The following is a 26,548-nucleotide window of genomic DNA, read 5'->3' as shown; positions in this document are numbered from 1 at the left end:
TAATTCTCACTGGACCGCAGAAACCTCTTTCCTGCTTTGTCTCTTTGGCCCTAAGAATGGCTTCCTAACTATTTCTGCTTCTGTGGGCCTACCAATTCTTTATTCAGATGCCAGATGCACATCTTCAGGTGTACCTCCAATAAACAATTTTCATGAATGAATGGATGGATGGATAAATAAGCTTAAGCTTTCTTTTAGTAAAGATAATTTCTTTCTGTGTACAAAAATGTTTAAAAGTTCCCATGAAAGTGTGGCTAGCATGCTGCTTTGCTCTTTAGTTTTTCCCTGACACCATCAATTCAAGTTGACAATGTTTACAAATTGAAATCACATTGCGCATCAGCCCTGCAAGATCAGTTTATCCTATAATACACATCAAATTCTCTTCGCATTAATGCATCATTGTTGTTGGGAGCTGTAGAAAACAAGTGTAGTTCTTAAATGATTGTTGCTAGCATAGATTTGTGAGCGAGATAAAGATGAAGTCGTCCAGCCTGGTTTAAAGAAACCAGCTTAAACAAAAGATGTGTTATATATGCTAACTTTGAAAACATTTGTAACACTCAGCTGTGATACAGATCTACTAAATTTTATTGGGTTGCACTTTTCCCTCTAGTTACTAATGAAGTGCTTTGCTAAAGTTGTTCTTTGTTTGCTTTCTTGATGTATAAATTAGCCATAATATTTAATAGAGTCATTACTTGAACTTCTAACAACAAAGGCCAAATATTAGAATTCATTTAGTATTTTAGCCTCCATCCGATGTTTTAGAAAAACTACAATAATTGTAATAACCAAGGCTCATAGCTACCACAAACTGACCTACACTGAGATTGAAAACTGTTTCCGTGTTTTTCACTTCATTTCATCATCCCTTGGGTCTTTAGCAGAAGAGACAAGTTGAAGAATCATTTCACTCTGACGATGTGTGGAAGAGTGGGTAGAAGTAAGCCAAGTCAGGTGCTCATTCTAAAATGGCCAGGAAGACATTAGGGGTGTGTATTCCTTACGTACCATACCCTGTACTCCTACCTTGCCATATTTACCCCCTCAGATCTGTACAGGAACCTAAAGCAACAGTCTTCATGTGCATAAATTCTTTCTACAAAATACCTACAGGTGGCCATTCAGACACTGATTCAACACTCCCATTTTTAAGAAACTTTCTACTTATAGACTCGTTCCCTTCCATTTTGAAAGAATTCATTGTTACCTTCAGGCTGAGATGTATCCCTTGCTTTTACCTTTGGTCACAGACAATAGTCTCATTTCCTCATGTGCACTATGTAATTAGATGGCCCTCCTGCTTCTTTAGGTGGGTTGACTCTGAGATGTTAGCTGTATTGTGCTGTGTTCAGAATAGATGTCTCATTGAAAACGAAAGGACGCCATACTGAGTTTGGACTAAATCAGGGCAGAATCTTCCTGTGCCATTCATGTTCATCTGTGAAGAGGTAGGTCCTCAGACAAGAAACAAATTGAGACAGATACTTCTCTAGGCCTTGCTTTCTAGGTGTAGAGGAAAAGTTAACAAGTGCTTAAAGGTGTTTCCAAGTGGAAGAAGCAAAATGGATTGGTATTAAACAATGATTCTCAAATTAGTGAGAGAGGACTCTTTGCAAAGGACAAAACCCCTAGAAGAGCATGCCTTTCTATTGAAAATGAAAACTAGTACTAACGTGAATGTATTGTGCAATAAATCATGTGTTGCATATGTAAAAGGAGCCTGGAAATCAATATGAGGGATGTCGTATTTATATGAATAACCTCTAAATCTCCATATATATAGGTTATCTTATGTGTTAAATGTTGTTTTTGGTTTTTTTGTTTGTTTGTTTTTTGTCCTTATTTGATCCCCACCCTTTAGGAAAGTCTTTCTTTCATTTTCCAGCTTAGTTTCACTATGCTGTGAGAAATTAAGGCAAGTGTCACTGGGCCACATTTGGACCATGTTCAGGGAACAGTGCCCCATGAAGCCTGTGTATTACTGGCACTATATTCAGGGAGAGATCCTAAGTAGAAGGGGACTAAGGACTAATCTTACAGACTAAGAATCAAGGCAAGAAGTCAAGCCATGTTTTCTCATGTGGAGAACCTCCCTCTGCTGTCTGTCTTGCTTTAGGATTTGATCTTATAAGGGAGCAAATAGAGCTTCCTTGAAAGTATTTGAAGCCATGAATCAAAAACTACTTTTCTCCTGTCTATAGTACCCTGTACTTCTTCACAATCTTCTCATCTTCAAGAAAATCATCTTCTTATAAAACTTTTTATAACCATGAGATTTCTCTATTATTTATATATTGATCATTTTCTTTAGGGCACACCCTAGTCTGACAAAGACTTAAGTCATGTTAAGTTATGGACAAAGCCATAGGTTGTATGTTTCATGTAAGAAGGTCCTGGACCACAGTGTATTTTGAGAGACACATCAAGAGTATAGGAGCATAAATGTAAGACTGAGTGGACCCTGTTTATTGGACACTTCAGCAAGGCTTGGGATTGAACCAGTTGAAGTGACATCTCTGTTTGGACCATACTAGAACACTTGCTATTTCCCCCATGCACTAGGTGCTTTCAGGCTCTGTGATAGCATAAGATGGGCCCTCTGCCTGAAGTGTTACCCCACCACTTGCCCCAGTTATATTCCAATCAGCCTTCAAGGTCATATTCTCTTTGAACATTATTCTTCCTACCTTCCCTGAAACAACTTTGCCATGGCACCCACTTGTCCAAGCTTCTGTTTTAGTGATTTTGACACTGTTTCATAGCTCTCTGGGTTTGTATCTGTCTGTCTTCAGTAAATTCCTTGATGATAAGTATTTTCATTCTTTTTTATGTGCCTAAAATCAAAACATTCAGTACCTGCTACTTGAAGATATTCAATAAATATTTGTTGAATGGGTAAATGAATTGATGAATATGTTTTATTACTATCTGTCTTAACCTGTAGTTCTAATAAAGCAAATTTTTCCTAGAAAACTGAATTAGCTCATATTTGCAATGCTGCATTTAAACACAGAGATTATCTAATATTTTAAGTTTGGTAAATATTTTGTGATTTATTTAAAATAATTATATATATATATAGGAGTGTATAGAATTTCAGCAGAAAAAAAATGTTTTGGGGGTGCTTTTGGTTTTGAACTCTTTATTTTGTGGGTTATTTTTTTATTGGGCTTGACGAACTGTCAAGAGAAAACATCATTTGCTGAGAGCAAGTAGGTGGGTTTAACCTATCATCTGAGTGTCACTGTAGCCCAGATTTCTGGAAGAACTAAAGGAATTCAAAAGTCAAAAATATAATGTAAACGGTTTTTTTTAATCTTTCAAGGATTCTGGGACAAGTTAATCAATATTTAACTCGGATAACATTATTCTTAAAACACTTGCAGCCCCTGTCTCTTTTTTTTTTTTTTTAATGTTTTATTTATTTCTGAGAGAGAGAGAGAGAGAGAGCATGAACAGGGGAGGGTCAGAGAGAGACGGAGACACAGAATCTGAAACAGTCTCCAGCCTCTGAGCTAGCTGTCAGCTCAGAGCCCGACACAGGGCTTGAACCCATGAATCATGAGATCATGACCTGAGCTGAAGTCAGATGTTTAACCGACTGAGCCACCCAGGCGCCCCATGCCCCCATCTCTTTTAGGAGAGTTTGATCATGATCATGATGCTCAGTAAAATGTCATGTGGATAAAATATTTAGTAAACATCATCTGGTAATCTAAGAAATAATGATACTATCTCAGCCATTGGTCATAAATTAGATATGTTAATTTTTCCTTGAATTCATTTAATGTTGGACAATATGTAGTGCTTCCTGTGTGCAAAATAATTCATTTTACAATAACTTTGAGTGCCTACCATGTGCCAGAATTTCTGTATTACTTATCTCAGGAAATACAGGCTACCTGAGACATCCTTTGTCCTCAGTGAACTTGTAGTTGGCTAAGATTAGACATCTACAAGTCTAATGGGAGTTCTGTAAGAGAGATACTGAAGCTGTTTGGGAGGAATAGGAAAGATATCTTGAAACAAGTCGTATTTGATCTGGATAAGATTTCAGTCGACAGATTGTGTTATTGGACTTTCTCCAATTACAAGAGGCAGAGGTGTACTTTCTCTCAAGCTACCTGAGTTAACGAGGTTTACTGCCAAGCTCCACAGGAAGAAGGAAGGGCGGGAAAGCGACCTTAGCAGCCACTGAGGTGGGCCTCCCAGAGAACTGGGCACTGTTTCTATTCGCACGAGAGCCTCTCTATTGTGTCACTAGACATGGAAGTCTATTGTTCCCTTCTCCTGTCATCTGCACTGTGGTCACTCAGCTTTTGTCACCTTTGCCTTCACAGAAAAGGTAAAGTTTAGGTGTATCCCCATTTCACTCCTCAGGAGAAAAAATCTGTGTTGCCTAATCTCTGTTCAACTCTGAGCTCCCTGCTCTATAAAGCTCACACCAGCCACCTCATAGACTGCTTGCCAGCCATTGGATACATGTTTTTGCTTAGGGACTCATCCCTGGTGTAATCGCTTGTGGCCAGAGAGACAGGGTCACATGGTATAGAGCAGAGTTTCTCAAACTTCAGAATGCATATGAATCACCAGGGGACCTTGTGAAAATGCAGACTCTAATTCAGTAGGTAAGGGCTGTGACATGAAGTTTTTGTTTCCAGCAAACTACCAGGTGATGTCAATGTTGCTGCCCCTCCAACCACACTTGGAATAGAAAGGTTAGAATGTAGTGGCCTCTGCAGGAATATAATTACTCAGAAGGCAGGCACTCCGTGTGGGAGGTCTATGGTGGTGAGACAGCATTTTATGTGGAGGAATACTATTTAAAAAGAGTGGAAGAAGATGCAGCAGTGATGTCTGTTTGTGTTTTATAGAAGGCCAATTCTGTATATGTTTAAGGTCACAATGAATAAGGCATTTGCAGACCAAACAGTTAGCATGTAGACGATATAGAACAACAGTGTCATTACAGTTGACTATTAATCCTTTTATTATCTTACTCCAGCGCAAAGCAATAGTTATTTTAATATTTTCAGTGAGAGACAGTAAGCAGTTGGGTCTGAATTTAAATTATTCATCTTCATTTGAGACCTTGCTGCAAAAATCTTTTCACAGTTTGCCACTGAGTTCATGTTGTTGGTAAAGGTTAGCGGTAGGACCAGCCATGGGACTTAGCTGTTTATAATGCAAAGTTGGCAGCCTGAGTCCCTGGTGTAGACACCCAACTATCAGACTGTTTATCATCCTGGTACCTTAGAAGAATGATACAGTTCTAATTGTCTTCATTAGGGATCCATAAGGGTGATGGTTTAACACTTGGTCACAAAGATCCTTGAACCATTGTGATGTCTGACATCCACGGAGTTAACCCCAGTGTCAAAGTGCCGTTTCATTAATTCTGTTCATTTTATAAATATAATCTGACTGATTAAAAAGCAAAGAGGTTTTTTATTTGATCGTGCTAGAAGTCAGTGATTTAGAATTATCAACCATGTTGAATAGAAGGGGATTTACTTAAATATTCAAGTTCTTCTGAGATAATGGCAGATGTGTGAGGAAAAACGAGTCTCTCTGACGTCTTCCCATTTCATTCATTACGTGAGAAAATTACATTCATACAGTCTCATGTCATATTTACATTTATACCTCAGTGTCCAATGACATGGGAGGGGGGATGATCATTTTATACTGTTTTATTATCTGGAGTTTACCCACTTCAACTCATTCTTCTTTATATTTTTTAAATTTTTTAATGTTTATTTTATTTTTAAGAGACAGTGAGAGAGACAAAGTGCGAGTTGGGGAGGGATAGAGAGAAAGGGAGATAGAGAATCCGAAGCAGACTCTGAGCTGTCAGCACAGAGCCCAATGAGGGGCTTGAACCCATGAACCGTGAGATCATGACCTGAGCCGACTCGGACTCTCAACCAACTGAGCCACCCAGGTGCCCCTCATTCTTCCTACTTTAAAATTACTATTTAAGGCAACTGACAGAATGGGAAAAGATAGTTGCAAATGGCATATCAGATAAAGGGCTAGTATCCAAAATCTATAAGGAACTCACCAAACTCCACACTTGAAAAACAAAGAATCCAGTGAAGAAATGGGCAGAAGATATGAACAGACACTTCTCCAAAGAGGACAGTCAGATTGCCAACAGACACACGAAACGATGCTCAGCATCCCTCATCATCAAGGAAATGCAGATCAAAACCACACTGAGATTCTACCTCACACTGGTCAGAGTAGCTAAAATGAACAAAACAGGAGACTCTAGGTGCTGGCAAGGATATGGAGAAATGGGCACCCTCCTACACTGTTGGTGGGAATGTAAACTGGTGCAATCCCTCTGGAAAACAGTGTGGAGGTTCCTCATAAAATTAACAATAGAACTCCCCTATGACCCAGCAATAACACTGCTAGGAATTTACCCAAGGGATACAAGAGCGCTGATGCATAGGGGCACATGTACCCCAATGTTCATAGCAGCACTCTCAACAATAGCCAAAACATGGATAGAGCCTAAGTGTCCATCAACTGACAAATGGATCAAGAAGATGTGGTTTATCTATACAATGGAATATTACACGGCAATGAGAAGGAATGAAATCTGGCCATGTGTAGCAATGTGGATGGAACTTGAGGATGTTATGTTGAGTGAAATAAGTCAGGCAGAGAAGGGCAAAAACCACATGTTTGCACGTATAGGTGGATTAGGAGAAACTTAACAGAGGACCATGGGGGAGGGAAAGGGGGAAATAGTTGGGGAGAGGGAGGGAGGCAAACCACGAGAGACTCTTGAATGCTGAGAACAAACTGAGGGCTGATGGGAGTGGGGGAGAGGAGAAGGGGGGTGATGGGCATGGAGGAGGGCACTTGTTGGAATGAGCACTGGGTGTTATATGGAAACCAACTTGACAATAAACTATGAAGGGAAAAAATAAAAAAATAAAATAAAATTACTATTTAACTTTAGTGACCAGAGAAGGCAAAAACAGTTATTTTAAATTACTAAATTGCAACATAACTCTTTTTTTTTTTTTTAACTAAGAAATCTCCTAATTTCTGTAAGTAAAATTTTGGAAAGGATTTTCAAAATATTGTTGGTAGTCATGAAGAATTCTGTCTTACTGAATAGCTTAACCATGACCTTTTTTTTTCCTTTTTTTTTTTTTTTACAAATAGTTTATTGTCAAATTAGTTTCCACATAACACCCAGTGCTCATCCCCACGAGTGCCCTCCTCCATGCCCATCCCCCCTCCCCCCTACATCCATCAGTTCTCAGTTTTTGTCAGCATTCAAGAGTCTCTCATGACTTAACCATGACCTTTAACTGCTATGTTTTTGTTTTCAAATGCTGTAGAAAGAATACTGTTCAGTATGAGGGAGTGTTTGGCACACTGCAAAGATGCTGGTTTTGGAGCCAGACAAACTTATGTTTAAATGTCTTCTTAACACGGGGCACCTGGGTGGCTCAGTTGGTTAAGCTTCTGACTTTGGCTCAAGTCATGATATCACGGTTCGTGAGTTCAAGCCCCACGTTGGGCTCTGTGCTGACAGCTAGCTCAGAGCCTGGAGCTTGTTTCAGATTCTGTATCTCCCTCTCTCTCTCTGACCCTCTCCTGCTCACGCTGTCTCTCTCTCTCTCAGAAATAAATAAAACATTTAAAAAATTTAAAAGTAAATAAAATTCTTCTTAACACAAACTTGCTATGTTACTATGGACAAGTTGTTTAATCTCTGTGAGCCCAAGTTTCCTTATCTATAATCTTGTGATTCTACCTACTTTGTAGCATTATTTTGGGGGTAAAAATAAATACTGCATGTCATGAAGCAGTATAAATACTATACCTATCAGAATTTCAATAAATAAATAGACATGATATTTAAAACTTTCTGATAGAATACTATTTTGTTTTGATATAAAAGTAAAACTACTTTTGTTACTTCATATTTACATAAGAAGAACATTATTCTTGACCTTAGTAAAAATTGCAGTGCTTTGAGTTATAAACATAAGAGCTGTGGTTGTAATTTCTCTTTGGTTAATCTCTATATTGGAAGCTTTGTTGTCAAAAAAAGTGGTTTTCCAAAAAAATAAGCAGCAATAATGTCAGCAGTTTACCAAAAGATATTCTAACTGGTTTTCAAAGTATAGTCAGTAAATTCACTCATGCTGTGTGAAATAATATACAGGAGTACAGAGAAGAATAGTTATCAGTGTTGTTTATATTGAGACATTTTATTCATTCACTTTAATCAAACAGGGCTGAGAAAGTCAAATTATGCCTATATGTTCTTGGAAAGTGAACACCAGAAATATTGTATGAGAATGGGACATCTCACTATCATTCAAAATGAAGGAAGTCAGATAAAGTGTCTTCTATATCAAGTGGAAAACCAATATTTTCAATGAACGTAAACATACTCTCAAATACACCTCTGCATAGTGAAAATACAAAGACATCTTTTTGATGGAATTCTAGGTACAGGCCACAGGATCACCATACGGGTATATTTCTAATAGGATCCTTTGTATTAATTTTATAATTAACCTCCCTAAGATTAATAGCAAATGAGTCATGTGCTTTATTTGAAAGGGTGCCTCCTAGAAAATGCTGGTATAGTGGTTTATTTGCCAGTGTGTTTTTCATTTGATGGAGCATCTGTGGGGCTTTGATTTTATAAAAGTGAATGAAGCCAATGGTAAGAAGAAAAATGGAAATTCCTGGAAAATTGGTTCAAAGGAAATGTGAATTTCAGGGCAGCAGCCTGAGTGTGTAGGTTCAGAGCATTGTGGACTCCAGGTCTTTCTCTGTGCTTCATTCTGGAAGATTTTCATAAGGCCAAAATAATTTCCAGAGTGTTCCAGTGTTTAGTTACAGTATAGTTTACAAGCACCCTTACCATCCATCTCAAAGCACTTCTTTCCTCCTTTAATAATAGAACAGTCACATCTCATTGTAGTTTAATCTTAAAGCGAGGCTAATATTTTTAATCTGGACAGATTATAACCTTGAAGCTATTTTCCTCAAGCATCATCATTCTTACCCTTTTAGAAACTTTCAATATGTCTACCAGTGCTTAATGTTACTTTTCCTTATACAGATCCAGTGCCCCACTTGCCAATTCGTCTGGTGTTTTAAGTGCCACTCTCCTTGGCATGAAGGTGTTAACTGCAAAGAGTACAAGAAAGGAGACAAGTTGTTGCGTCACTGGGCCAGCGAAATTGAGCATGGGCAGAGGAACGCCCAAAAGTGTCCAAAGTGCAAGGTGAGATAACTAACCTTTACCCAGAAAATTATTGAACAGTAGTATTTACAATATTGAGGTGAATTACATGCGTAACTGTCTTAATGCAGATTATTTGCTACTTCATTTTAGAAAAGTAATTATATTCCATAACTAAATGGAATATTTTTATATATAAATAATATATGTTCTTCTTACTTGCATTATACTTCAAAATTTAAGGAGGCTACATATAACTACTGATTTTAAACTTCAAAGTTTTTATGTTCTATTTAAAAATGGAGAGGTGTGGTGCACCTGGGTGGCTCAGTCAGTTGAGCATCTGACTTTGGCTCAGGTCATGGGTTTGTATCACATTTTGGGTTCACTGCTGTGGGTGCAGAACCCACTTCAGATCCTCTGCCCCTTTCTCTCCCTGCCCCTCCTCCACTCATATGTGTACACTCTCTCCCTCACAAAAATAAACATTTAAAAAAATCTGAAATGTTTAAAAAAAAACTAAAAATAAAAATGGAGATGTGTGTATAGGGAAAAACTGGTAAGGAAATGATGTAAAAGTATTATTTCTAGTTTGCCGCACATACTATAATCACTTCTCAATTATGAAGGCTCTGAGTCCTGCTATCCTGTGCTTTTCTCTCCCTCTTTCATTGCTTATCACTTTAAGATTACATTAAGCAGATCATTTGCTTTTTGTAAATCTGGTGAGGTAGAAACTGAAGTCAGGACTTAGGGATTTTATGACTTCCATTTTTTCATTTTTCTCTTGATTATCATGCACCTACTCAAACGTTAGGCATTTGAGCTGAGATTTAGAAGTTGAAACTCAACCATGCAAACAGCCAGGGAAGGCTCACCTTTGGAGAAATCAGCAAGTAAATCTAGCCAGAAAACTTTGGACTTGATACTTACAGGATAGGGATCTGTTTAAGTTTGGAGTTTTTGTATTTTTGTTTTTTGTTTTTATTGTTTTTTCTCAAAGCTCATTTTAGAAAATTATATGTGTGTATATGTATATGTACACTCTTCCATATGTTTTTGACTTTTTGCCAAATTAATCTTTAGAAATCAGTCTAGTTCCTCCACATTGTTGCAAATAGCAAGATTTCACTCTTTTTGATCACCAAGTAAGACAAATATCATATGATTTAACTCATATGTGGCATTTAAGAAACAAAACAGATGGACGTAGGGGAAAAGAAGGAAAAATAAAATAAAAACAGAGAGGGAGGCAAAACGTAAGAGACTCTTAAATATAGAGAACAAAGTGAGGGTTGCTGTAGGAGAGGTGGGTGGGGAATGGGCTATATGGGGGATGGGTAGTAAGGAGGGCACTCTGGGATAAGCATGGGTATAAGTGGTGAATCACTAAATTCTACTCCTGAAACCAGTACTACACTGTATGTTAACTGATTTTAATCTGAAAGAAAAAAAAGACAAATCAGTGGAGATTGGGCCTAAGAACAATTTTGTAATTCCTTCCTTGAGACTTAGCACTGGATAGATGAAATTTGACTTCTCAGAAAATTTTTAAAAATTAATCATTTTAAATCCCACTTCAAGTTATAAAGCATATTCTGAAGCCTATTAATGAGCATAAATATAATGCACAGATTCACTATATTAGATACACATACTAGTTTATTCATACTAGTAAGTAAAAGTATTGCCTCAAATAACGTTTCATTCTTAGCAACTGAAAAAAATTTTCAAATAGTTTAGATGACCTGGCTCCTTAAAAGCATCCTCTAAAGCTGTTTGAGCTAAAGCTTTCTTTGTTTTCCCTGTGGAAGGCAAATTCATCCTCAGTTATCCATTTAATTTTAGGGTTGTTCCAGATCACTGCATCAGCTGCTCATTACACTTCTAGTTTTCATCTACTGAAGAACAATGAAAAAATGAGGCCTTTCCTCCTTTCTCTTGCCTGTTCAGTTTATTCAAAGCTGCTACTCAGTTTCAACTAAATAACGACAAGTAAGAATTTAGGAGTGCTGTTAAGTCATCCTACTTAACACTTTATTCAAAAGTATACTTTTGGGGCACCTGGGTGACTCTGTTGGTTAGGCGACAGACTTCAACATCAAGTGGACTCTGATATATAGAAAGAAAAAGCAGCCAACTATAAAGAGTTTTCTGAATGCACTAACAACTTCCCACAGCTTTAACAAATACAGATAAATGGTTAAGAGAGAACATACATACTAGTTGCTTTTTGAAGTAATAGTTAAAATGTTGAGGCTTGAAAAAGAAGTAGCTCTTAAATGGCTGAAAGGAAAGGAGCCAAGGAACCACTAACTCCATTTACATGACTAGTGTGGAGCAGAGAATCTACTTTCTGGTGAGATTCAGGTTCTATACAATTTATGTCAGTTAAGTCATATTTTAGGGCTTGGTTTGAATACAAACCAAGCTTTCTTTTAAGCATATGACTTTATAGCTCTGTATTTTCTTAATTGTGATTTTTGTTGTTGTTGGACCTTAAAATTATTTTCCCCCATGAAACATTAAGTCTTATAACAGAAGTCCATGAGGAGATATTGCTCAATGACTTAATATTTATCTTAAACTCCAAGGCTTTGCTTTCATAAATAATCCTTTACGTTTTTAAATATAGCATGTGGGAAAATAAATAAATATGAACCAAGTTAAACTAAATGGCAATGAATGCATAGTAGAAATCAGTGTTTCTTGGGGCGCCTGGGTGGCTTAGTCGGTTAAGCGTCCGACTTTCGCTTAGGTCATGATCTCGCGGTTCGTGAGTTCGGGCCCCGCGTCGGGCTCTGTGCTGACTGCCAGCTCAGAGCCTGGAGCCTGTTTCAGAGTCTGTGTCTCCCTTTCTCTCTGACCCTCCCCTGCTCACGCTGTCTCTCTCCCTCTCTCCTAGAAATAAATTAAAAAAATATATATTAAAAAAAAAAAGAAATCAGTGTTTCTTTTTTTATGTGTTTTTTATTTGTTTTCAAAGAGTGTGTGTGTGAGCTGGGGATGGTCAGAGAGAGAGAATCCCAAGCAGGCTCTGTGTTCAATCTCTCAAACTGTGAGGTTATGACTTGAGCCAAAACCAAGAATTGGACACTTAACTGACTGAGCCACCAGGCTCCCCTAAAATGATTTATTTTCAATTAAAAAACCAAATTTATAAATATAAAAAAGGAGGATGCTAGGAGTTTATGAAAAAGAATAATTTCACATAATGCTTGCAAGTGAACAAAACAATCATATATTTTCATAAGAATCTGTTCTCAATAATGATAATCAAATGTGTTTAAAATTTTGTTATGGCCAAAGTATATTGATATTTTTATACCCTGCATAGGTATATTTGCTTAGGTTGATTCATAATTTTAATAATTATTGTGATTTTTAAATGATTGTTTTGATTATAAAGGTCATATAATGTAATAGAAATTTGGAAAAGAGAAAAAAATTATCAAGAATCCGGCCTTTCCAGCATACTCACTACTAACATACTAGTATCTCCTTCATCTTTCCCCTATTTAAGAAACTTCTTAAAGTTTTAATTATAGTATGCAGATAATTTGATATTCTTTGTTTTCCCATTTACCATACCAAACCTTTCTCAGGTCACTAAATAGTTTCCGTAACAATAATTTAATTAGCTTATTAACTCTTAAATGTCCTCTGCTACTAGATACCAAAGCTCTCTTTGTTTCGCTTTAGGGTTAAAATATATATATTTATATATATAAACTAAATAATGGCTTGATGATATCTTGAATATATATTTTTCCATATTTTGGACCTTTAAAGATTTTTAAAAATCTTTTTTATTTATTTTGAGAGAGGAAGTGAGGAGCAGAGAAAGGGAGAGAGAAAATCCCAAGCAGGTTCTGCGCTACCAGCACAGAGCCTGACGCAGGTCTTGAACCTAAGAACCGTGAGATCATGACCTGAGCCGAAATCAAGAGTCTGATGCTTAATCAACTGAGCCACCCATGCACCCCTAAATTTTGGACCTTTAAAAGCATATATTTCTAAAAATAAACACTGGGTTAAAGAGTATCAATATTTTTAGCATTTGGTACATATGGCCAATTTGGTTTCTGAAAAGATTGAAACAATTAATAATTTCACCAGAAAAACTTAAGGGCCTATTTCTATATAAGCATTTCTTATTAGTGTTTCAAGTATTTTTAAAATCCTATTTTAATAGTTTAAAATGTTTTATTCTTATAATTTGAATTTCCTTGTTTGCTTTTAGATTGAGTATAAATTCATGTACTGTTCGGTTTGTAATGCCACTTTTGAGTTTTCTGTTTATCCTTTGCCCATTTGTATGGATCAGTCAGGGCATATATTTTATAGCAGATTACATGAGCTCTTTGTTTGAAAATACTAACTGCTTTTCAGACATATTTTCTCTCCTGCCTTGTTACTTTCTTTTTATATCAATGATGGTTTTCTTCCTTTTTTTATTTTCACTTTTTACTTAATTCGGGTGTGTGTGTGTGTGTGTGTGTATTTTTAAATTTTTTGTTTGACCAAGTATATCATTCTTTTTCTTTTTGGATGGATATTCAAACACACATATTTATATTTATATTTATATTCATAGTCATATTCATGTTAATATATTTTACACACATATTTTGTATATTTACATATCTTTTATAAATATTTTGCTCCTAAGCTTGTAAAGTTATCTATCACCCAGAAGTTTGATAAATCAGTCTGTTTTCTTTCTACATATTTTAAGTCTTTAATCATAACTTATTTTGATGTTTATTATGCATTGGGTACCTACACTGATATTTTTCAAATTAAGACCATCTAACCTAATTGGGTTTATTACATAATTCTCCTCCTACCCATTGATTTGTAATTTTTCCCTAACCATATGTTACATTAATACATATGTAAATCTCTCTTCTGAAACAAATACTATATGATTTCATTTATTGTGGAATTTAAGAAACAAAGCAGATGAACATTGGGGAAAGAAAAAAAAGGAGAGAAACCATAAGAGAGACTTTTAACTGTAGAGAATAAACTGATGGTTAATGGTGGGGAGATGGGCAGGGGGAGGGGCTAAATGGGTGATGGGTATTAAGGAGGGCACTTGTATTAAGCACTGCGTGTTATATGTAAGTGATGAATCACTAAATTCTACTCCTGAAATTAACGTTACACTCGATGTTAACTAACTAGATTTAAGTAAAAACTTGAAATATTAAAAAAAAAAAGTCTCCCTTCTGAACTCCCTAATCTTGCTGCTGCTAATTTTTCAAGAAAGTTCTGTGCTTATATTGGTAAGTGTTAAGTGATTTTGCTTTTGGGGGCGCCTGGATGGCTCGGTTGGTTAAGCATCCAACTTTGGCTCAGGTTCATGATCTCGCAGTTTGTGGGTTTGAGCCCTCCATTGGGCCCTGTGCTAAGGGTTGGGGCCTGGAGCCTGCTTCAGGTTCTATGTCTCCCTCTCTCTCTGCCCCTCTCCCAACTCACATTCTGTCTGTCTCTTTCTCAAAAATAGATAAACATTTAAAAAACTTAAATGATTTTGCTTTTGTAAAAGGTTCCCATTCAAACAAATTTTGATAATCTATTAATTCATTATTTTATTTAGCATTCCAAATAAAACAACCTCTCTTTTATTTGTTTATAAATGTTATGTCTCCCATAATGAGGTTTTACCATTTCCTCATGTGGAAAGACCAGTTTAATATGTGGTTTAATATTATGAAGAGATTTGACTCATGCTGAAAAATCAAAATTATTTTTATAATTGAATTTTGGCAGATAACCAGAATTAGTATTGAAATATTTTTCTTCCATATGTGATTAAGATGCTTATTCATAATGTGATTTTTTTAGGGTAAAGTGAAAATATATAATCATTTCTGGAAGTTATTTATTTCTAAGACATTTTTATAAAAAGTTAATAGCAGCATAGTAAGATTAACTTTACTTAACCTTTTTTTTATTTAATAGAGAGAGGAGAGCACAAGAGCTGGGGAGAGTGGCACAGGGAGAGAGAATCTTAAGCCGGTTCCATGCTCAGTGCAGAGCCTAACACAGAGCTTGATCCTATGATCCTGGGATCATGACCTGAGACAAAATTAAGAGTTGGATGCTCAACCTACTAAGTCACCCAGGCACCCCTATATAGCCATTTTTATTTGAATTACATTTCTTCTTAATTTATAGTATTCTTGGGGCACCTGGGTGACTCAGTTGGTTAAATGTCTGACTTCAGCTCAGGTCATGATCTCAAGGCTCATGGGTTCAAGTCCCTCGTCGGGCTCTGGGCTGATACTCAGAGCCTGGAACCTGCTTCAGATTCTGTGTCATCCTCTCTTTCTGCCCCTCCCCTGCTCACACTCTGTCTCTCTCTCTCTCAAAAATAAACATTTAAAAAAAGAAAAATGTATAGTATTCTCTACTTGAGACACTATTTTTTATCTGAAAAACATTTCCTATCTTATTTAAATTCTTAGCCTATAAAAATATATGCTAATTTAAAAATGTCTTTCTTGAACAGAGTTACTACAAAACTAAGTCTAATTTATGATAATTTTTAGTTTAAGTTTATATTTATTTTTTAATGTTTATTTTTGAGAGAGAGAGCTAAACAGTGTGAGCAGGGGAGGGGCAGACAGAGAGGGAGACACAGAATCCAAAGCAGCACAGAATCTGTGCTGACAGCTCAGAGCCTAATAGGGGCTTGCACTCACAAGCCGTGAGATCATGAGCTGAGCTGAAGTCAGACACTTAAGCAGCTGAGCCACCCAGCCACTCCTCATTGAAGTTTAAAGCAAGTAGGGGATTTCAGTTTTGCTGGAGATATTAGAATATATTTGTTCAATTTCATGTAAAAATTCATCTTGAGACTATGTTTTACAGCAAAGATTAGATATTAAACAGAGTTAATAAGAAAAAGAATTGCTAATCCAAAGAAAATGAAAAGTAAGATGCACACCTAAAAATTAACAAACACAAGATTATACACTACAAAACCAATGAATAAACATATTTTGTAAGTAATTTCACATATATACTTTAGATTTGAATTGTAATGAAGTTTTTTTGGAAACAATATTGAGTCAAATGGTGCTTTTTTGTATTGTGGTAAAAACACAAATTTATCACCTTAACCATTTTTAAGCACAAAGGGTGTTTTTTTAAGTTTTCATTTAAAAGTTCAAAATACTTGGGATGCCTGGGTGGCTTAGTCAGTTGAGCCTCTGACTCTTGATTTCAGCTCAGGTCATAATCTCGTGGTTTGTGTGTTTGAGCCCTTCATTTGAGCCCCACTGACAGTATGGAGCCTGCTTGGGATTCTCTTTCTTCCTCGCTCTCTTCCCCTCCCCTACTTGCATGTACATGCGTGCTGTCTCTCTCAAAATAAATAAATAAACTTTAAAAGTAAACTAAAATAAAATAGAAGTTCAAAGTACTTAAACTATTATAGTGTATATACTTGTTATGGTTCTTTAACGGTTCTAAATTAAAAGAGAAAAAGAAAATTATCTATTTTATTGTTCCTTTTTTTCCCAGAAGGTGATTACCACATACAATTTTATTATGGAATACTTAATTTTTAAAAAGTCTATCTAGGGGCACCTTGGTGGCTCAGTCAGTTCAGTGTCTGAGTCTTGATTTCAGCCCAGGTTTGTGGGATCAAGCCCTGCATCAGGCTCCACACTGAGTGTGTTCCCTGCTTGGGATTCTGTCTCTCTCTCTCCCTTCTCCTCTCCCCTTCTCACATTTGCTCTCTCTCTCCTTCTAAAGTAAATAAATGAGTAAATAAATAAACAAATATTCTGTTTATTTTAGGAAATTTTAAAATAAATATTTAATTCATTAATAAATGTGTGTCAGGTAATAGCAACCCCCCGCTCCCCAGCTGGAGGTTTCTAAAGACATAAATCATTGTAGATTTCAAAAACATTAAAAATCTCTAATATTACTGTCTAATGTTTTAATAAGGTTCATTAAAGATGAAACAGTTGTGAATCCTTGAAGACTGTGAGTGAGAACTTTGCAGAAATGATTAATGTTCCAATCCTCTGATTGTTGCACAAACGGTTTAATATTAGTCAATTTGTGTTACTTGTCTTTACCAGATTTTGACTCTTAGCCATATTATGTTTTTCCTTTGTGAAGTTTTGAATTGTTAAAATTCCATCAAGGGCCTGATTTCTGCCTTCTGAGTATATTTATTTTAAAAAACATCTACTTTATTTTTTTAAGCTTATTTATTTTGAGATAGAGAGAGACACAGAAAATGGCAGAGAGAGATGGAGAGAAAAAGAATCCCAAGCAGGCTCCACACCACCAGTGCAGAGACTGATGTGAGGGCTCAAACTCATGAACCATGAGATCATGACCTGAGCCAAAACCAAGAGTCAGATGATCAACAGGCTGAACCACCCAGGCATCCCCTGAGTATCAATTTTTTTTTAACACATGTACTTTCAAAAAGGTGAACACCCCTTCAGGCCCTTTAATCCAATAACTTGAGGCAAGCCAGTTTAAAGCAAGCAGGAAGTTAAAGTTAAGAAACAATTATATAAAGAAAGCAGTATGTATGAAGGAATGGTTATCTTTTCAAAAACATTTCTGAAGCAAATATTATAATATGTTAACAGTATTAAATGTGGATGGTGAATCCATATATGTCTATCACATTGTTAACTTTAATTCTTTTAATGTTTGAAATAGTCCATGATTAAAAATAAGTAAAATCTAACAAGGGAACCGAAGGACTATAACATCATAGCTTGCTAGAGCCGTTTGAATCCTCTGTTTGCCCACACAACCCCTAAGGATTTGGCTCTTACATTTTTTTTTTTTTTCCATCCTCAAGTACAAGTTGAATTGTTGCTCAGCATACTGGGCTTTTTTCTAAAGCAAAATTAGTGTCAATATTTCTCAAAATGGTGAGCTTTTTTTTCTTCATTTAGAAAATTGAAGGGGAATTCTTTAAACATTCCTCCCCCAAATTACCTTGTCACTTAATGTCAGGTAAGACAGATATTTAAATAAACATTTGTGTAATGTGGTACAAATCTAGTCACAGGTGACTAGATTACCTGTAAGTGACCACCTTAATTTTCCTCTTGTATAAATAATCTCACATGTCTGTTTAGGGTGCTTTATAAGACATTGAATAGAGATGATTAATTGGGAAATTATACATTTTCATAGGCTAATATATAATTGGTTTATGATTAATGGGTAAATAAGTCATTTGTTTTATTCCAGGATCAACATAGTTCCTATTTCTAGGTAATACGACAGTCACTTTTCTTTAAAAAAAAAAAAAAATGTAAGGGTACCTGGGTAGTTCATTTGGTTAAGTGTCTAACTTTTTATTTCAGCTCAGGTCATGATCTCATTGTCCTGAGATCAAGACCCATGTCAGGTTCTGCGCTGGGTGTGGAGTCTGCTTGTTTCTTTCCCTCTCCCTCTAGCCCTTTTCTACTCTCTATCAAAAAAAAACAAAACAAAACAAAACAAAAAAAAACAAGTCAAACCATTACCAGGGTGTGCTGAATTCTGATATGCCATCTGTATTTTATTCATAAAAATGCCTTGGTATAATATCGTGGTATTAGCATAATAATAATAATAATAATATCTAAGATATATTATTTACTACATGTCAGTCTCCATTATAGTTTTAGACATACATTGTCTCATCAAATCCTCAGATATGATACTAAAAAGATAGATTTCAATGTGCCATCCAGATCTTAACTATTAAATGCCTTTTGAGAAAACTTTAAAGTATTATACAGTAATAATAAAATGATAGGTTCAGGAGTATATAAGTTACATAAGTTAAATGTTGTTTCATTTAAATCTCCAAAGAAAATCCTGAGGGATGGGTAATTGCCACCATTTCAAGATATAGACACTGTTTGAGGGGCGCCTGGGTGGCCTAGTCGGTTAAGCGTCCGACTTTCGCTTAGGTCATGATCTCGCGGTTCGTGGGTTCGAGCCCCGCGTCGGGCTCTGTGCTGACTGCCAGCTCAGAGCCTGGAGCCTGTTTCAGTCTGTGACTCCCTCTCTCTCTGACCCTCCCCTGCTCACACTGTCTCTCTCTCTCTCCTAGAAATAAATAAAAATGTTAAAAAAAAAAAAAGATATAGACACTGTTTGAGTGAGATTAAGTAACTTGACCAAAAAGCAGGCAGGGGAAAGTGAATTATGTTCATTCATAATTTATTGTGAATTTGGAATTAAGGGAATTTATTTGCCATGGTATTTCCCTTCAAATATTTTATTCTCTTAAATCCTATAATATGCTGTAGGCAAGAATGTATTGATTCAGAGAAAATGATTAATTTGCTCCTGTTTACATAAAATTAGCTCGAAAGCTATGTCTGTGGGCTCTTATATTTGAGCTGTAGCTGCATGGTCCTGTGGCCCTGAAGAAAGAAAGAATTTGGTGGGTATAAATGTTGGCTCTTATAGATGATCCTGCAGTTCTCTAGCACTTCACACACCCCTACAAATGCACTCCAAGGGCTTTCAAATTGTGCCCATTCAAAAAATAAAGTATCTTCTTCATGTCTCCCATCTCACACAGAACAAAAGCTTCTAATCACCATATGACTTGTCAAATTCTGGACACACTTCTTTCCCATTATTCCTCTAACCTTATCTTTTGCTTCATTCAAGCTCCTCCAGCCACATTGCCCTCCTTGCTCTTTTTCAAAACCATCAAGCATGTTACCCTCTCGGGCTCTCCATTCTTTTCCCAGCTATCTGCATGGCCAGTTCTCTCCCTTCATGTCTTCTGGCCTATTTCAGCTTCTCAGTAATCACCTTCCCCTATCTCAACAGGTTATATGCTCCTTATATGCTTTATTTTTTCTCCATAGCTCCATATCACTGATCAGTAATAGTGGATATATTTTTCAGTCGAAATAGAAGGTTTTTGAATAACTAAATGCCATTTTTCTTTCTTCCTCATAAGGACTTTTTGTGAGAGTCCATTATGTGCTCTGCAAAGTGTGGTCCTTTTTTTCATGAAATTCACAGAAGGGAAGACACAGGCATCATTACACTGACTATGATCAAACACTGTTGTACTTCAGTAGGCCTTTGCATAGAGTATTACAAAAAGGTTCATGGTAAAAGGGATATCTCATTCATCTTGGGGAATCCAGGGAAAGCTAGATTGTTGAGGATTATTGAATGGATTTTGGCATGATAAAATGTTATCCAAGAGTGAGATTATTACAATAAAAGTACAAAGGCACAGAGCAAGGAAATATGTGCTGTGTGCACGAACCGCAAGCACTTTGTGGTTCCCTGAGAGTAAAGTTCACAGAAGGAAGTGGTGAAAGGTGGGGCTATAGAGACAGACAGAAGTCTGGGCTTTACATGCAATGTTAAGAAATTGGATTTTAGCCTCCAGAGTGAAAAGTTGTAGGCAGAAAAATGGTGGTATCAGATTTACATTTTAGGTTTGTTGCCATTGATTCTATGAAGGTAGTTGTAGACATCTAGAGGAAATGATGAAAGTATGAGCTAAGCTAGTGGTCAAGAAGCTGGAGAAGAAGAAAAGGATTAGACAAATATCATGTGGCTAAAACTGTCTGTCCTTGAGGATTAGATGTGGATGAGCAATGTAAGAAGAGGATAACCACCTCTTAGGGGGGATAACCACCACCTAGTTTGAGTATCATTTGTAATATGATACTCAAAGTGGTGAGTCATTTGGTAGAATTAAGGGATAAGTGAAGAAATAGGAACCAGAGAGAGAAAAGAGGAGAACCTAGAAAAAAGGTGGTATTGAAGGAAGAGTATATCAAAAGTCCAAAGGAAGTATTGATCAATCAATTAAATGCCACTGAGATATACAATAAGAATAAAAAACATGTTCATTTGGCATTTAGAGAGTCATGGATAATACTCACTTGTTCTTCTAATAAATATTTATTGAGAAAATGCTATGTGATAGGACCTGTGCAAGTTCCCTTCATGAAAAGAACAGGCAAGATGTATGTGATTTAGGGCCCTTTTAGATCTTATTAACTGGGAGAGTAGAGCATTTGAGTCGAAGGATACAGATAATTAAGAGTTTTAAAATGTAGAGTGAGAAATGCTGGGATAAGACTAGTACAGGTGGCTTCTCATTTGGTGAATATGGTGCCAAGAATATGCTGTTCTGGGAATATATTCCCTAACTCTGGGGATCAATGTCACTTTTTTGGAGAAGCCTCCCTCTTCTGACCCTTAGACCAGACCAAGCTCCTCCTATTAAGTGTTCTCTTTATACCTTGTCCCTTTCCTTCATAGCATTTGTCATAGCTCATGAGTGTTTATTTATCTTTACTATTGATTAATGTCTATCTACACCTCAGACAACAAACTCCTTAAGTCTAGGAGCCATGTCAGATTTTATCAATGAACAAATAAATTGTTGTTGAATAAATGAATGAATGAATGTTTTCTGGAGAATGACAACTGATCTGGATGTGTCAGTAACATGGGGTTGAAGTTAACTGAGGAAGGATTAAGAGGTGAATAAGAAAAGCAGTGAGTATAGAGTATTTTTTAAAGAAGCTTGGAAAAATGGAAGGGTGAGGGTAATCACTGGCCAGGAGGTCATGCAGAATTACAGGAAGAATTTGTCAGGATGGGGACACCTGAGGCTATTGTCTCGGGATACCTGAGCTATTGGCAGGCTAAGAGGTGTACTGTCACGGGGGGAGGGGATGAAGATGAATGTGAAGGAGGGGAGAACTGGCATCTGAAGATTTTTCAGAACATGGGGCATGGGATCAAGGGAAGTATGGGGAAGAAGAAGGAAGAAAATTAGGAACTAATTTATAGCACAGTTGTCCCCTGGGGAATAAGCATTGGACAGCATTCTACACTGCTCTTCAAAGAATTTGTCATCATGAGCCAATCATAAGATTTAACTTGAAATATATATGAAATTCTCTAGGTCAAAGAAAACCAATGCGCTGGAGGACAACTAAAGTTACCAGACAGAGCGTTGGCTTCAAAAATCGAACAGAGCAGGAAACAACAAATAATTTTGCAATCAGTGTCTTATTTGTTTTTTGCAATGTTATCTACCGTAACAGAGGTGGCCACTTTTAGTTTGATATGAGAGATGAGAATTCATTTTACTTATGTATCCCCTTCCTTTCTTCTCCTTCCAATTTTTTTTCCTTCCAGTTTTTGACAGTTATTACTTTAGTTCTTCTTTTGATTATCTTTTACCTTTAAATAATGTACTCTAACCTCTGTTCAATATTCTAACAACTTCAGATGATATATGAGGTTGTAGTCCTCCTATAATTCTTTCTGCTTCTTCCTTATTTCCCGTTTTCTATAAGCTGTAGCTTTGTTTTTATATTGTTAAATTTATAACATTCACATTCTATTCTACTATAATATTTAATACTTCTCTTTTTCCTAAAGGATGATTTTCACCTTTAGAAACCAAATGAGTGTTTCCATAATCAAGAACATGTAATTATGGAATTAGGATTACATTTCCTTTTCTACAATTTCACAACTTCTAGGAAAAATGCCCCTAGCGTCCTTGCTCATTGCCAATTACTCAGTTGAGCCATGTTTTGTTACACCTCATATTTGGAACTTATATGCCTTTTGTTTTGTTTTTCCTGAAAGTTCTCATGGTTTTTCTTTTTCCTCTATTGAGAGTAGAAATACCCACTTTATTTACCATGTTATTTAATATATAGATCCTCGGGAATTTTATTGCTTGGTATATTCAGAAACTTGTGATTTTTTTGAAGGTGTTCTTGAAATCAACTGACTTCCTATTCTTAATTGAACTGATTGCTTTCCAGGTTTCTCTATGATATTTCTTACACTGTTTCTTGTATGTTCTTAAATTACATTTTCTTGAATTTCACATTCACTTAATGAGGCACTTCTTTAAGTGCTAGCCTAGAAAGGGTGGAGTCTTAGCATCTCTAGAACTGCTTTATTTTTGCCCTAGTATATTATTTATTTTATATTTGGATAAGAATTCTAGGTTCAAAATTCTAATATTTTTATCAGATCTTTGAAGGCTTTGTGTACATATTTGCTTTCTCTTAATTTCCTATTTTATGGAGAATTGGTATAGTGAGCTAAGTAAAAAACTGAGCATCACTTAGAGGATTTCTTTCAACTTTCCTCATAATTGTTGCTTCTAGTTAATTCTTCTAGATATCAAAAGCCATCAGGGCAAACACATATATAAAAATACTTTTAAACATAAATAGAACAACTTATTTATTGGTGAAAATAATATGTAGCAGTTAGTTTAGTCATCATTTCCTGCTTTAGGAATAATTAAATAAGCCTTCATTTCTTGATGAAAGTAGAGATAAATACTTATGAGCAGATGTGTACTGATTTTATTATAAAATGGGTTTGATATTCAGCAGTTCATTTATTGTTATTCTTCCACCTTATGGTTAAGTAGAATCTGTATAAAAATTAGTAGCTGAATTCTACTTCTATTTTTTTAGCTATTTTTGGGCATTTTATTAAACAAAATGTAAACCACTTGAGGATACAGGTACCAATATGTATGTGTGTGGGGGGAGGTTTGTGATTAATATCTTATTACAGGTGTTAATATGTCCTATGAAGAATGTCACAGACTCAAAATGGGCCCACATTGTCATTTCTGACTAACTATAAAGTGGACTTAATATCAAGCTCTTTATAGAAGAAATATTTGGCATATTCTCAACATTTTATCTCATGACCTATAAGTGCAGAGAGATATAAACAACATTTAGTGTTTAAATTTTCAACTTTGTAAGTATTAGCCACTCTTATTTATTACAGATGGAGAGAAGCAACCCTTTGAGTAATAACAAATCAAGTGGTAATTGTGATTTATAAGTGGTCAGTTTAATCTCATGGCTTAGTAGTATCTTGTCTGTTACATTCTGTCTCTATCTCTTAAGTAAAACCAGAATTTTGATGCTAAATTAATTCGTTTTGTAGCAGAGCTACACTGATGAATGTTTTGAAGCTATAATACCAAGTAAAAACAGCTTCATTGAAAAATAAAATGTCCTTTATGTAAATATAACTTAAAGCTATGTTTTAAGGCTTTATGCTCTAAAAACAAAGATGGGATTGTCAAAGTGTGACCTTTAAGTATACACTTAGGGAAATCATTTAGCATATAAAATTTATTATCCCTTGTGTGTTAGGAGTCCAGAATTACAACTTGCTTGGCAAATGTGAAAAGTAATGTCTCCTATTGTGCATTAATTTGCACTGTGTCAGTTCATTTCTCTGTAATTATCAAATTATAAATTATATATAATCAAGAGATAGTTGCACTATCACTAGTATTAAGGGACTGTGTACTTAAGATAAATTATGAAATCATGATTAAATAATTGCCTGTTGCCTGTCTTGTGTAAGATATTAAAATAAATCTATAGAACCATTATAATCCTGCAATATACAAGATTACTACGGAGTTTAGAATTATATCACTTCCTGTGCAGAAAGATTATTGGGCTAACAATATTTTAGTTGTCTGCTGTGTTCAGAATATCATTTTAGAAATAAGGAAATGGCCTCCTGGGTGGCTCGGTAGGCACAGCATGCAACTCTTGATCTTGGGGCTGGGAGTTCGAAGCCCATGTTGGGTATAAAGATTATTTAACAATAAAATCTTAAAAAAAAGAAAGAAAGAAAGAAAGAAAGACTGTTAAAAGAGACTAGAAATTACAGTCTTTGTTATTTAAATGAAATAATAAAATGCCACATAAAGATGTTTAGAACCCAATGAAGCAGTGTTACAAGCAAATATAAAATGGCAGCGACAATTTTATGTGAAACTTGGAGCCAAATGAACTGTCAGTGACAAGTTTCACTTATTAGTACATTTCCTGTCAGAAATATTTTTGAGATTGTATTATAGAAAGAATGTAAATTGGTCCCGATAGCAGCTAAAGCAAGCAGCTAGACTCAAGATAGACCTTTTGCATGAGAGCAGACATGTTTGTTTGACTAGCACAACGATTGTGCTGTCACTTAACAAAGGATACTGTTGACCCTCTGGTTTTATCTTTAAGTTTATAATAAGAGGCTACTTAGCATAATAAAGAACCAGACATGAATCAAAATCCTTTCTCCATTCACTCAAGCAGACTGCATTTCTGAGCTCAGGTTATGAATAAGAATGCCAGTCTCATGGTGCGGTTATGAGGCTTAAAGGTGCTAATCTGTATACAATGCCCGCACATAATGGTCTCTAAACAAATATTAGTTCTTGTCCCTTTACAGGTCACATACAACACTCTGCTCTGTGACCAGGAAATTTGTTAAGCTTTATTATCTCCATTTAAAGACCAAATATAATATACAGTCAAAAAGTTGAGGATACAATGAAATAACCTCTAATTTGGGTTCCCAGCAGTTGTCTCTGAAGATGTTTTCTCCTAGTGCTCAGGCACTTTAAAGAAGGATCAGAAATAGTTCAAGGGTCCACTAAGGCCTTTGGCCTGTATTATTCCTTCATGCCTTCTACCATTAAAAGCTTGTAGTCACAGGAATTGTTATTCAGAATCATTCACAAAAACAAGCAGCAGAGGGGAAGCACTGGACTTGGGGAGAAATTATCAGGAAGCTAAAGAGCCACACACTTACAAGTCCATTCTTAGGCCTTATAGCTAATTTGTGCAGTAGGCTCTCACACTTACAAGTCCATTCTTAGGCCTTATAGCTAATTTGTGCAGTAGGCTCTTGAGCAACATAGATTTGAACTGTGCAGATTCACTGTATATATATTTTCTCTTCCTTTGATTTTCTTAATAACCTTTGCATCTCTGTTGCTTACTTTATTGTAAGCATACCGTATCTCATACATAAACACACAAAATATGTGTTAATCAGCTATTCATGTTATCAATAAGGCTTCTGGTGAACAGTACACTATTAGTAGTTAAATCTGGGGGGAGTCAAGCATTATAGGGAGATTTTTTTACTGCAGGGAGATCAGTGCCCCTAACCCTTATGTTGTTCAAGAGTCGGCTCTATTTGTAATTTACATTCTTCGTCTTTAAGAGAACCCTTCAAATAAAATAAAAGCTTATTAAAAAATAACCTTTAAGTCCCACAAAATCTGGAATCACTCTGACTAGACTGTCGGGCAAAAGAAAAAGAATTGATATAATTTAAAAAGATGAAATAGACAATAGGAAAAGCAAGTTTTGGGGCACCTGGGTGGCTTAGTCGGTTAAGCGTCCAACTTTCGCTTAGGTCATGATCTCGCGGTTCATGGGTTCGAGCCCCGCGTTGGGCTCTGTGCTGACTGCC

The 26,548-nt window shown here is 35.9% G+C and overlaps 1 protein-coding gene across 1 annotated transcript in view; it reads left to right on the top strand.

The window, feature by feature from the left end:
- Nucleotides 1-26,548, top strand: part of RNF217 (ring finger protein 217) — a 140,485-nt gene that overhangs the window by 96,832 nt on the left and 17,105 nt on the right. The window contains exon 3 of the mRNA XM_039256202.1: nucleotides 9,116-9,280. Within this exon, the coding sequence (XP_039112133.1) occupies nucleotides 9,116-9,280 (165 nt within the window). The remainder of the gene's footprint in view (nucleotides 1-9,115; nucleotides 9,281-26,548) is intronic.

This window comes from Hyaena hyaena, unplaced genomic scaffold (assembly GCF_003009895.1).
Source record: "Hyaena hyaena isolate Hyena2069 unplaced genomic scaffold, ASM300989v1 scaffold_561, whole genome shotgun sequence".
NCBI classification, from domain to species: domain Eukaryota; kingdom Metazoa; phylum Chordata; class Mammalia; order Carnivora; family Hyaenidae; genus Hyaena; species Hyaena hyaena.
This window is presented reverse-complemented; position numbering and strand designations above follow the sequence as displayed.